The sequence below is a fragment of the Lipotes vexillifer genome, unplaced genomic scaffold, assembly GCF_000442215.2.
Source record: "Lipotes vexillifer unplaced genomic scaffold, Lipotes_vexillifer_v1.1 scaffold875, whole genome shotgun sequence".
Lineage (NCBI taxonomy): Eukaryota > Metazoa > Chordata > Mammalia > Artiodactyla > Lipotidae > Lipotes > Lipotes vexillifer.
The window spans coordinates 2,573,368-2,586,317 of record NW_006792177.1 but is presented as its reverse complement, the minus strand read 5'-3'; the positions used below and the strand labels follow the sequence as shown (position 1 = coordinate 2,586,317).

General features: G+C 41.1%; 1 protein-coding gene across 1 annotated transcript in view; it reads right to left on the bottom strand.

Moving 5' to 3' along the window:
* The window catches only part of ATRN (attractin), a 174,272-nt gene that overhangs the window by 11,748 nt on the left and 149,574 nt on the right, over window positions 1-12,950 (bottom strand). The window contains exon 26 of the mRNA XM_007465407.1: window positions 3,078-3,156. Within this exon, the coding sequence (XP_007465469.1) occupies window positions 3,078-3,156 (79 nt within the window). The remainder of the gene's footprint in view (window positions 1-3,077; window positions 3,157-12,950) is intronic.

Sequence of the window (12,950 nt, the reverse complement as noted above, 5' to 3'; positions counted from 1 at the left end):
CCTGCTGAAACTTGAACCAAGTATTTACACAGCAACAAAAACTATCCTTTGTTACACAGCAGATAGGAACTGAAAGAGCTCTTTATTCAGAGAGGTGGTATAAGCTAAACACAAAAAACCATGAAGTTTTGCAGAGTAGAGGGACAACTAGGGGCTCTGGATTTAGGGAGGCTTGGATATGAATACCTGCTTCAACACTCTCCAGCTGTGTGACTTTAAAAAAGGTGTTTAAAGTCTCTGGGTTTCAGTTCCCTCCTCTCTGAAATGGGTTTTTAATCCCATAAAAGTATCAGTAGGATTAAATGAGATGCTTTAACTAGCACAGTGCCTAGTATGTGGCGTGTGGTCAATCATATATCATTAGGGATATCAGAAATCTGGGCCTGTCACTGAAGCTCTGAGGTCATGCTGTGGAAGACAATGAGGCCCTACTTTGACCACTTCCTTGGAACTATTGTAGGAGACAGAATCTTCGGCTGGATAGATCATGGCTCTGTTTCAGAAGGGCATTTTTATATTAAACATTGTGTTAACATGTCAATAATCACATTCCTACATCTCACAAAGCTACTGGTCTACTTACTCAACAAATACATATAACAACAACCCTCCTCTGGATTCTCTGCTATTCTAAGTGTGGAGTCACAGTGAGACAGAGTGCCTACCTGCCTCCAGTTCCCAGTCTAGTTCCCTTATGACAAGTGCAGGAGATAATGTGAGTAAAGGCACGTAAAACAGGGCCTGGTATGTAGCAATGACTTAAGCAGTATTAGCTGCTATTATTTTTGTTATAAAAAATATCACATCACTTTTCTACAGTTCTGAGAGGGATAAATCATGAACGATATTTTAGAAAATATAAAATATAGTTTGAATGGTCAGGTTCACAGTAACAGAGAAATTTTAAGTCACAAAGGTAAAAGCTTAGTTTATTGGTTGATCAACTGTGTAATAAGCATACTCTTTGGGGGGGGAAAACCTCTTCTCTACAAGGTGTTCATCTTATTTTCTTTCACGTACACTGTAAATATTTTCCAGTTGGTTGTTTGTCTTCTATGTTATTCATTTGTTTATTTTTTATATACTTAAGTAGTAATTTTATGCAGGTAAATCTATATGATGTTTTAATCATCTTATATGAAAATAATAATTTTATTCCCTTTCCAAAAGTAACAAAACTTCTTATTTCTCTTTCTCTTAGTGCAGAGTCTAGAATACCCAGAACAAAAGTAAGTGACTATGGGGACTACTTTGTGATTAGAAACATGGTCTGTGAAGACAGAAGTCCTAAGTTTAAAGCCCAGTTTGGTGTCTTTATTGTAACTGTGTGGTGATGGGTAAGTTACTTTGCCTCTCTGAGCCTCAGTTCCTCTATCTGTGAAACAGGACTAGTGTCACTATTTTATAGGGTTGTTGTGAGGATTAGTTAATCTATATAAAACCTCATACAACAGTGCCTGGAATTTAGAAATGCTCAAATGTCAGTTCTTAATATGACTAACTTGTCTGGATTTTATTGGCTACAACCTCTAGTATTTTTTCATCATGGGTGATGTTGGTTATCTGGTTATTCTTCAAAGTGTTGAGGAGGTATTATTTTTGAGTTTACTAAGAGTTTTGTTTTTAAACTAGGAATGAGTGTTAATATCAATAAATGACTAAATGATTACTTGGCCACTACTGAAAATTTAGGTTTTATTTTTTACCCACTGATATAACATATCCTAGTAGGTTTTCTGGTATGAAATGATCCCTTTTCTACACTGGTAAACTAGACTGCTGCATGTACAGTCATTATACAACTGGTCTTTACTTTTTGGTGTTACATTTCTCAGGTTTTGGTTTCAAGGTTTCTAAGCATAAAATGTATCAGGATTCTTTTAGGCTTCCCATCTTTTCCTTTACCCTGGAACTGTTTATATATTTTGGAAATAATTAATTCTCATAAGCACCCAAGAAGGAATAGACTATTATTATCTCCATAAGCTCATCTCAAATTGAAACTCCTTGGGTCTAATACCCTTTGTGGAGAGAGTAATATTTTGACAAGTTTTTGATTCCTTCCTTGGTACTAGTTTATATGGCTTCTCACTTTTTTATTACACATTTGGATAACATATTTTTTCAGAATACTGTACTATTTGTTGAGATTTTAAAATATCTTAGTAATAGAGCTATTAAAAAGAAAAGACCTCTGAATAAGTTATCCACTGAATTTTTAAAACCATAATAAAGAGGGTGTAACGCTACCTCTATGATAACATCACCTTCACATGGGTCAGAAAAGGTGTCACAGCCCCCAGGAAGAGGCTCATATCCTGAAGCCTATCTTAACCCCATTACAGACACTAATGTTCTGTGAACCTTGCTGCATGCTTGTGAATTTTGATTTTAGATATTTCTGTTCTCCTCTAAATCTTGTCTATAGATCAAGTTTTATATAGAAAACCAAAGAGCACAAAGTCTAGATCTTAGTGCGCTTCTATTTAGCAACAATGCAATAGACATGATGACTAAAAGGCAGAGTAAAAACACAAGTGAAAGTTGCAATAAACAGTTTTTGTGTTGTAATTTTTCATCAAGTTTATTTGATTTGCCAATTATAAATATTTGCTGGACTTATTAATACTTTTGGAATGGAGCTCTGGAAATAAATCAACACTCATTAATAAATAGAACTCAAGCAAACACTTAATTAGACACACATTTATCTTTCCTTGAATAATGAGAAACTTTTGATATTTTACTCTCATCCTCATGAAAGGCTCCTGTAAAGGCTGTGCTACTAAGCCTTCAGATCTCCAGCCTGAGCTAAGGAACCAGCTTCTGGTAGGAAGGATAAAGTTGACACCTGTAAGTCAATATGATTCTTAGTTTCCTTTTAGAAAGTTAAAACCATGTGGTGCAGAATGAACTATAGATTACATAGCACAGATTGAAGTCTACTGACCATACATTACTCTCTCTATAGATATATCCATCAACTATCACTAAATAGCAAAACTGACTTGCTTAAGGGAAATACGAAGGAAAAAGCTCTTACAGGGATTCATTAATCTTTAACCACTGAGGCTTACCTCTCTACGTCTGGAAGCCCAACAACTTTGTTTGATCTTCCAAACCACAGCAGCCACCAGGAGCAAAGAGAGGAAACAACTGTGAGAAAGGAAAGTACTGAGTTATTATCCCAACCCCCAGAATCAGCACACTGTCATCCACACCCCATGTCAGGCAGGGGAACAATCCCCCAAATACCAACTCCAAGCTCCTTTCTGATGAGTCATCACAACCATGTCCTGGTTCATAGGAAACAAAGTGTGAGAAGACTTTGATAAGCTGGGCTTCCAGACCCAACTAGACAATACTGTCTCCACAAGGTACTCTGAGAGGAGAGCCTTGATTTCCTGCCGGCCTTTATCAGAATGGTCCATCATGGCTTATCCCAAATAATAAAAACAATTCTATGATAATTATGACAAGTAACAAGCATGCTATTTAATCAAATTAGCAAAAATCTACTGGTAAAGTCTAAAAAAATGAGAAAACTATCAAAGTAACAACCAGCTTTTCATAAGGAACAATAAATTTATATGTAGTAATATATATTCAAAGTAAATACCTATTTTTTAAATAAAATAAAACTAAATTCAAGCCAACAACTTTCTTAAAAGTATTAGGAGAGACGAAGTCCCAGTGGTCTTATAACTGCAAATGATTTCAATGTTCTCTCAACATTCAATGCCTCTTAAACCAGGCACCGAATGGTTTGAAAAGCTACTGTGACAGCAAAGAGAATGACTGACTTCTGATTAAAAGGACTAATGAGTCTAACAAATAAATCTCTTAGTAACCGCTAAATAATTTTAAAATTGGCATTTTCATTCATTAACTTGTAAAAGGGGCTTGTTACAGAGTACTGTTCCAGGGTGTTACAAGCAGACACAAGGCTTTCTGCCCCTGTAGTTGGGTACTCTCTTGCTGAGCTCTGTTTGCAGGATGGGGTTGGCTTTACGAGAGGCAGCTTCAACGCACAGATCGCTGAAGACAGGCCTCCACAGCTGGCTGGTGACAGGCCCTCTAAGGTGCTAGGAGGACTGAGCTTCTGCCCTTTCAGATATAGAAATTAAGCCTCCCTCAGCCCATCACTTCCCTAAGAGGCACAGAGTACAGACCCCTCCACTGGGTCCCCTGACAAAAGAGAAGCTCCCCAGGTTATCACTCAGTGGAGAGTCTTCAGTTCCTATCTTGCTGGGCCTCCCGGCTGTCCTGACACTGAAGATCCTTCCTCCTTTCTGACAGTTTCTATTTTTCTTTTTATCAGTACTTTACTGAGGCAGGTCCTGTTCTAGGCTCATGGAATACACCAGTGAACAGAACAAAAGACCACTTTTCCCATGCAGTTTACATTTCAGCAGATGGAGGTAAACAGTGAACAAAATAAGTGAGCAAATTATAGAGCATGTCAGAAGGGGGTAAATACTACACAGTATGGTAAGGGTAAAGAGGTTCAGGAGTGACAGTGGCACTCTAAAGCAGAATGGTCAGAGTGGGTGGGCCTTAATTCTTGAGAAGGTGACATCTGAGCTAAGACAGAGGATGTGTGGGAGGTGGCTTGTGAAGGTCTGCAGAAATGCGCCTGGGCAACCAGGGTCAGCCAGTGCAAAGCCTGAGGCAAGGATGTGCCTGGGATTTCTTGAGGAACCTCAGGAGGCCAGTGTGGCTGGAGTGGGGCGGGGGGGAAGTTAGGCCAGGGATAAAGACACAGAGGTAAGAAGAGGGCAGATCACGAGGGCCCGACAGGCATTATAATGGTGTTGGATTTTCCTGAGTGAGATGAGCCAGTGCAGGTTTTTGAGCAGAGAAGTGTCATGATTTAATTTATGCTGAGGAGACCATTAAGGTAGCAATGCAGAAATAGAAAGAACAGGAGTCTAGGTGAAAAATGAGGGTGGCTCAAACCAGGATGGTGGTAGCAGGGGTGTGAAAAGCACTTTGGAATCTGGACATGACTTGAAGGTCAAGGCAATAGGATTTCCTGATGGGCTGGATGTAGGGTATAAAAGAGAGAAGTCAGGGTCTGAGGAACTTGCCATCAAACCTGGACAGGGAAGGCTCTGGGGGGAGCAGGTGCGAGACAGCAGAGTTTAGTTTTAGACATGTTGAGTTCTGAGACATCTACCTGAAAGCTACTCGGGGCTGGTTGCTAGGTCTGGGCTGGAGACAGCATTTTAGAGTCATCAGCATATACATGGTATTTGAAGTAATGAATCTGGATGAGGTCATCAAGGGGATGAATACAAATAGAGAAGAGTGTCTTAGGGGCACCCCAACACTGAGAAGTTGGGGGAAGAATAGGAAGAAGCAGTAAGGGAGTCTGAGAAGAGTAACCTTCTTTAGTCTTTCATGGTTTCTATGCATAATCCTGCTTTTTCCCCCCCATCAGCTTGCTTTCTGGTAGTTTTATTCTAATAGATAAACACATGGTGGCAGCAAATCCACATGGAAGAACATGAAACACATGAGTTGGTCAGGATGCTGCTGATGCAGCTGAATACAGGGCTGGTCTCAGAGGCAAGGAGTCTGGTGTCACTCAGAGGCCTCTCTTGGACTACCCTCAACACAGAACTGTGAAACAGTGCAGCTCAGAAGGTCTGTGCCCCTTATCCCTGAGGGGCTTCTTCTTCAATGCAGACCTGTTAGAAACACCAACAACACAGTTCCTTCCGCCTGTTCCAGTTTTTCTGAGAGACATAAACAGCATACCGCCACACAATGATTGTTCCTCAAAGCTGATACGTGCATGATTTCTCCAAGGGTAACACAACAATGAAGAATTTACTAGTTATTTCAAAAAAGGTGGCACTTGCTGATACCCCTCCCTTCTTTTTTTTCCTACCACTAATCTGGGTACAGGTGGGGCTGTGACTCAGTGTTCATCTTACTGCAGTTCCTCTTATCAGTTGTTCTCTATAGTTTTTAATACAAATGTAATTTTTAAAAAAATCATGGAAATTTTCAAACATACACAAAAGAAGAGAGACTGATCCAGTGAATCTCTATATGTTCATTACTCAGCCTTGCAATTATTAACATTTCCCTATGGCATTCAAAGATCATTCTTAAAGAAGTGTATTTCTCTCTTTCAACACAGGGACACTGGCCCCAGGCTAAGGGTCTTTCACTTCTTTTCAGCTCTGTACCTAGGAAAAAACAAGACTCCTTTGTCCTTTTTTGTCCTAAACCTGTCCCTGCTTATCAGAGGCTTACACTTTCCTGAGACTATGCTCAGGAATCCATGTCTTGACTCTAGGTCTTTCTTTCCATCTTTTGTATCAATATATATCTTCGAAAACTCACAATATTTTCTGAGAGCTCTGTGTTTGGGGATGTTTTTCACCAGCTTAACTGTAATTGTGTATGTAGAATGATACTTTTGAGAGTGTACTGAACTTTGCTTTTCCTGTCCTTGCAAATCTAGCCTTTCTAAAACTACATATTCGGGACTTCCCTGGTGGCCCAGTGGTTAAGAATCTGCCTTCCAATGTGGGGGACGTGGGTCTGATCCCTGGTCGGGGAACTAAGATCCCACATGTCGCGAGGCAACTAAGCCCACGCGCTGCAACAACTGAGCCCGTGCCACAACTAGAGAGCTCGCATACCGCAACTAAGACCCAACTAAGCCAAAAATAAAAATAAATAAATAAATAAAATAAAAACAAAAAAACTACATATTCATTTCTTGGCCTGGCCTTGACCTCCCAACCAATCTAAAACAGAGACACTGCTGCTTCTTCCCAAGTTCCTGTGATGTGCACTTCACCATTCTGGTTTGAATTAGATCCAGAGTGGTAGGACCCCATATCACTTCCATCTTCTGGAAAATGAAATGATCAACAAGACATGGATGTGTCAAAATGTCTGCTGTCAATCTGGCAAGGACCTTAGCGGAAGTTCAGATAATTAAAAGTTTTATAAAAACATACCTTGCCAATATCAGGAATTCCCATTACAGTCCCTCCTATTGGCCAGTGCCTCCTATTGGACATCCCCTCTTCTCCTTTTTATTCTCACCCAAATGCTATCCTCTAAGGCACCTCTAACTCCAGTCACACAGATGTTCAGAGTGTTAGTCTGTCTCTCCCTCTTCTACTAATAATCATTATCCTGACCACACTACCACATCACTTCCAGATACAAAGCTCTTTCACATGCATCACCTCATTTGATTTTCAGAGAAAGCAAGCAAATGGGTCTTATTATTTCCCTCTTTATACACACAAGGCTCCTACTGGAGTCTGGGAGAGCATCTCAATTAAGACACAAAGAGGGCTTAATGGATTTATCGGGATCTAGAGTTTACTCTTCACTGTGCCCAAGTCTGGGAGTCCTTTTCTAACTTATTTCACACTGATATTTTCTCATTTGAATCACTGAGCTATCCCCTTCTACCCCCACCCCAACTCTAATTCTCTCTTCTGTATTCTATGAGCTATTCTTCAGAGTGCTTAGGATTATCTGTATACCTTTCCTTCTCTCCTTATGTTTCATGTATATCCTTTTGGACCTGGTTAACTTGCTCTGGGAATATATTTTCTTCCTCACGCTTATGAAAAGGACTCCATTCTCAGCTAAAGCTCATTATTTCTACTTCCAAAACAAAATCCAGAAAAACCAAAGTTCTGCATTCTTTTTTTTTTTTAATATTTAGCAAAAGTCCTTTATTTTATTGTCTTTGAATTCAATGGAAGCTTAGTGGAAATTAATTTTTTAAAATTAATTTTTATTGGAGTATAGTTGCTTTACAATGTTGTTAGTTTCTATTGTACAGCAAAGTGAATCAGCTATGCGTATACATATATCCCCTCTTTTTTGTATTTCCTTCCTATTTAGATCACCACAGAGCACTGAGTAGAGTTCCCTGAGCTATACAGTAGGTTCTCATTAGATACCAAAGTTCTGCATTCTTTTCCAAAGGTTCCCACATTCAAAAAAAGGAAGAACTGATGAGAACACCATCTGTCCTTGTTTTCTACACAAGATTCTGTGGTCCCTGATTGATTCTGATGGTGTCATTCAGTCTTCCACCAATCAGCTACGGTGACTAATCCTCACTGGGTTGGTACTTGGCAGCTGAGTCACCTCACTCTGTACACATGGTCCAAGAACATAACACACCTGCTAATTGGAGCTACCGAGTTAGCATACAGCCTCTGCATTCCTATCAGCAGCACCACGAGCTTTTTTCCCCTCAGAGAGGTTGGTGTCTATGGTCCCTCATGGCTCTGCGCTTCTCCTGAAGGTCTGCTTTACTTTTCACATATATTGGAGCATGACGCTGTGCTAGATGCTGAAAGTGTGTGTGTATACAGGGGTGAACAAAAGAGACACTGTACCTGCTCTCCCAAAGCTTAGAGTCTCACTGTGGACACACAGTACGCAAGTACAGAACTGTGATAAGTACTGTGATGAAAAATAATACAGTCCCATGGGAGGGTAGAACAAAAGGAGAGAATTTAGTTTGGGGGTTCATTGATGGAATCTTGGAGGAAGTGACACTGTGCTGAAATTTGAAGGATGAGTGTGGTAGAGTAAGAAATATACATATGGTCTTTGTCCCAAGTTCCTGGCACAGGGCTCCTAAAACCCTTGAAATCTCCTATGTGATAGGAGCATCCTCTCCCCTCTTTTTTACACAAATGTTCGTAATGGCTTTATTTGTAACAGTCAAAAACTGGAAACAACCCAAATGTCTATCTGGAGGTGAGCAGATAAATTGTGGTTTATCTTTATAGAGAATATTACTCAGCCTTAAAAAGGAAGAAACTATCTTTTAATTTTGATTTAAAAAATCTTTAAAATGTATCTTTACCAGTTTTCTACACAAAGTAATTTATATAATACAGAAGGGTATAAAAAAAATGACAGTGGCTTTGAGTCTGAATTAACTTTTTTTGTTGTTTTTTTTGCAGTACGCGGGTCTCTCACTGTTCTGGCCTCTCCTGTTGCGGAGCACAGGCTCCGGACGCGCAGGACTTAACAAGCCTAAACTTGACTCAAGCAGTGAATGTCTGTAAACATAATAAATGAAAAAAGCTAGTATTTATTTATTTATTTTTTTGCGGTACGCGGGCCTCTCACTGTTGTGGCCTCTCCCGTTGCGGAGCACAGGCTCCGGACGCGCAGGCTCAGCGGCCATGGCTCACGGGCCCAACCGCTCCACAGCATGTGGGATCTTCCCGGGACCGGGGCATGAACCCGTGGTCCCCTGCATTGGCAGGCGGACTCTCAACCACTGTGCCACCAGGGAAGCCCTGAGTTAACTATTTTTTATAACACGTTTATGGATATGTAATTCAGGAGTGTCTTTTCTCCCCTCATGGGAGGGAAGGACCTAAATAGCTTCTGGACAGGGCTGACCACCAGAAAAACTAATCATGTGATTAAAGGGTTAGACCATTCAGCCCCCCAGCACACCTCCCCTCCACAGGAGGGTAGAGGGACTGGAGATTGAGTTCAATCACCAATGATCAGTGATTTTCACCAATCATGCCTGCTCAATGAAACATTGATAAAATGTGGCATGACGAGGTTTGGGGGGCTTTCAGGGTTGGTGAACACATCGATGTGTTGGGAGTGTGTCATGCCCAGAAAGAGCATGGAAGCTCTGTGCTCTCCCTCTTGCCCTCATACCTTGCCCAATGCAACTCTGGGTTGCTGAACAACCACTGGGTTGTTCCTGAGTTGTATTCTTTATAATAAACCTGCAATTTTAAGTAAAGTGTTTTTCCTGAGTTCTGTGAGGCAACAGCAAACTCTTGAATCTGAGAGGCATCACAGGAACAACCCAAACTTGTATTTGGCCAGGCAGAAGTATGGGTAGCCTTGGGACCCATTTGTGGTTGACGTCTGAAGTAGGAGCAGTCTTGTTGGACTGAGCCCTTAACCTGTGGGGTGTGCACTGATTCCACGTGGTTAGTGTCAGAACTGAATTGTAGGACAGTCAGTTGATGTCAGAGAATTGGTTTTTGTTTGGAAAAACAAAGCAATGGGTAAAAGTATACAGGTAAAGGATAAGGAGAAGAGCGTTCCAGAAAGAAGGAAAAGTATGTGCAAATGCCATGAGGTGGGAAGGAGCTTGGTGCTTTCTAAGAAACAGAAGGAGGCTCATGTAATGGGAATGCAGAACAGAGTAGCGTAAGGTGAAGGTGGAGGGGTGAACGGAGGCAGTTCATGCAGGACCCTGGTTTTTATTTTAGATACAATGCAGAGCCACTAGATATGAGATAAGTGGTTAGATACAAACTAATTCATTATTTTAAAGGTCTCCTCTGGACTTTTTGTGGGTTGTAAAGGAGCTAAAATCAACTGAAATAGTCCTGGCGAGATTGTGATGGTTAGGGCTAGGGTGGGGAGTAGAGGTAGGGCAGGTTGCTAACCGTAACTGCTGGGATGTGGCGATGGAATGCCTGTTGGGTGTGAAAGGGAAAGAAGTGACTTGGAATCAGCAGCATGATTTGCCAATTAGTGATGTGGGGAAGACTGGTGAGGAAGGATCAAAAAGTTCATTTCTGGGCATGTTATGCTGCAGATGGGGATGGCGGACTTCAACCAGAGAACACAGAGTAAGGAGGCGGCCAGGGTCAAGCTCTGGAAGAATAGCAACAATGAGAAGTTGAATAGAAAAGATAGTTCAGCAAGGGAGGCCAAGAAAGAGCAGCTTCAGGGCAGTATGGACTCACAAAAGGCAAGAAGAGTCTCACTGATGGGGTGATCAGTTGACTGATACTGTTGCAAAGCCAAAAAGAAAAGAACTAAAGACTAACTTTTGGATTTAGCAATAGAGATGTGCTAGTTGCCCTCAACAAAAAAAAAATTAGATGGGGTGTTGGGATGGAAGCCAGATTAGAGAGAGCTAAAAAGTAAAACAGGGGCTCCATCTTTAGGGTAGTAAAAATACTCTGATATTATGACAATGGATATGACATTACACATTTGTCCAAACACCACAGATGTACAACAACACCAAGTGCGAACCCTAAGGTAAACTATGAACTTTGGATGATTATGATGTATCAGTGTAGGTTCATCTTTAGTAAAAAATGTATAATTCTGGCAAGTGATGTTGATAATGGGGGAGGCTACACATGTGTGGAGGCAGGGGGTATATGGGAAATCTCTGTACCTTCCTCTCAATTTTGCTGTAAACCTAAAATTGCTTTAAACAAATAAAGTCTCTAAAAATTAAAAGAAAGGAAGGAAGAAAGGAAGGAAGGAGGGAAGGAGGGAGGGGGAGAGAGAGAAAGAGAGAGTGAGTGTATGAGAGAGGGAAAGGAAAGTGGGGGAGGGAGGGAGGGACGCAGGGAGGAAGGGAGGGAGGAAGGAAGGAAGAAGTCAGTCAGTCAGTCTAGAGTATATGGATACAAGGAGGGAGGGGGTTCTGGAGAACTGCCAGAGTACTAAGGGGGAGCTGCATTCAGTGTGGCCACACCAGATAGCTTCTTCCCTCCTCCCTGCTTGTGCTGAGCAATGGAAGAGAGCAACTAAGGCAGTGAGCTCTGGTTCTGGGGCTAGAGAGGCCAGGCAGGATGGATACCCCCTCATACAGAAGACAAACAATATACCTAACCCAGCAGCACACTCTGCCTCCATACTCCATATCACTGGAGGCTGTGACAGACAGAAATGGCAACCATACAAAGGTAAACACGGAATCTTCAACATAATCAAAAATCAGACATTTTGAGGAAAACCAGCATTGTGAAAGAGAGGTACCAAACAACAACAACAAACAGCATCTGAGGAGACAATTATTAATAGCACAAAATAAGACTTCAAAATAAAATAATAACATTTATTAATCTCACAAAGGAATACGAAAGTAAATTGCATTCATAAAATTGAAACAGGCTACAAGGAACATATATTAGAAATAAAATGCAAATGTTAAAATAAAAAAAAACCTAACCAGATGACTCAGCAAAAGAAATGGACCCAACACTAGACTAAATTAATGAGCTGAGGAGCTCACCAAGAATGTAGTGGGAAGGAAAATGAAAAAGAAATGAGAGTTCAGTTAAGAAATATGGAGGACAGATCCAGAGCTGTACTCATTCATCTACTAGAGAAGTCCAGAATGCAAGCAAATAGAATTAAAGGTGAGGAAACAAAGAAATAGAAGACAATGTTGCAAAACTCAAGACTCCAGTCTTCAGACTTTATAAAAGGTCTTTCCCAAGTATCAAATTCTTTCTCAGGTCTTTTCTGAGAGAATGACTCTAGGATATAGTTCTGTATAACAACAACATCCAACAAAGGACAAGACATGGGACACATTCAACGGTGCAAGAAAAAAACCAGTAGAACTTAAAAAAACTGTTCCTATATTATGTAAAATAATTACAGTCTAGAATTTAAATTCCAGATAACCTCTACCCAGGTGGTGCTCACTGGCTGGTGGTGGGGGAATAATTACAGGGCTCTCTCAGAGCCCTAAAGCCGCCTGCTCTTGCAGGAACGGGAATCACGAAGCTGTCAGCTGAAGCCATGCTCACATCCTCTCAGTACTTAATGATGTTCTTTTCCATCTGACCTTCTATGCTTTAGCTTGCATATGGATGGATGTAATACTGCCCCAGCCCCTGAATCCACACAACTTTCAGTTAACTCAGGGGTTTTTAATGCCAGCTGAACATAAGAATCACTGGAGAGCCTTTAAAATACCATGATGATAAGGTCCCATACCAGACCAAGTAAATCAGCATCTCTGGGGGCAGGGCCCAGGCTGCTCCTTCTTTTTTAAGCTTCTCAGGTGAATTCTAAAGTATAGTTAGTGCTGAGAGTCATACAAGAACTGTTTCAGGCTCTCAGAACCCAATTTAAAACTTGTAGGAGAGGGGCTTTCCTGGTGGCGCAGTGCTTGAGAGTCCGCCTGCCGATGCAGGAGACGCGGG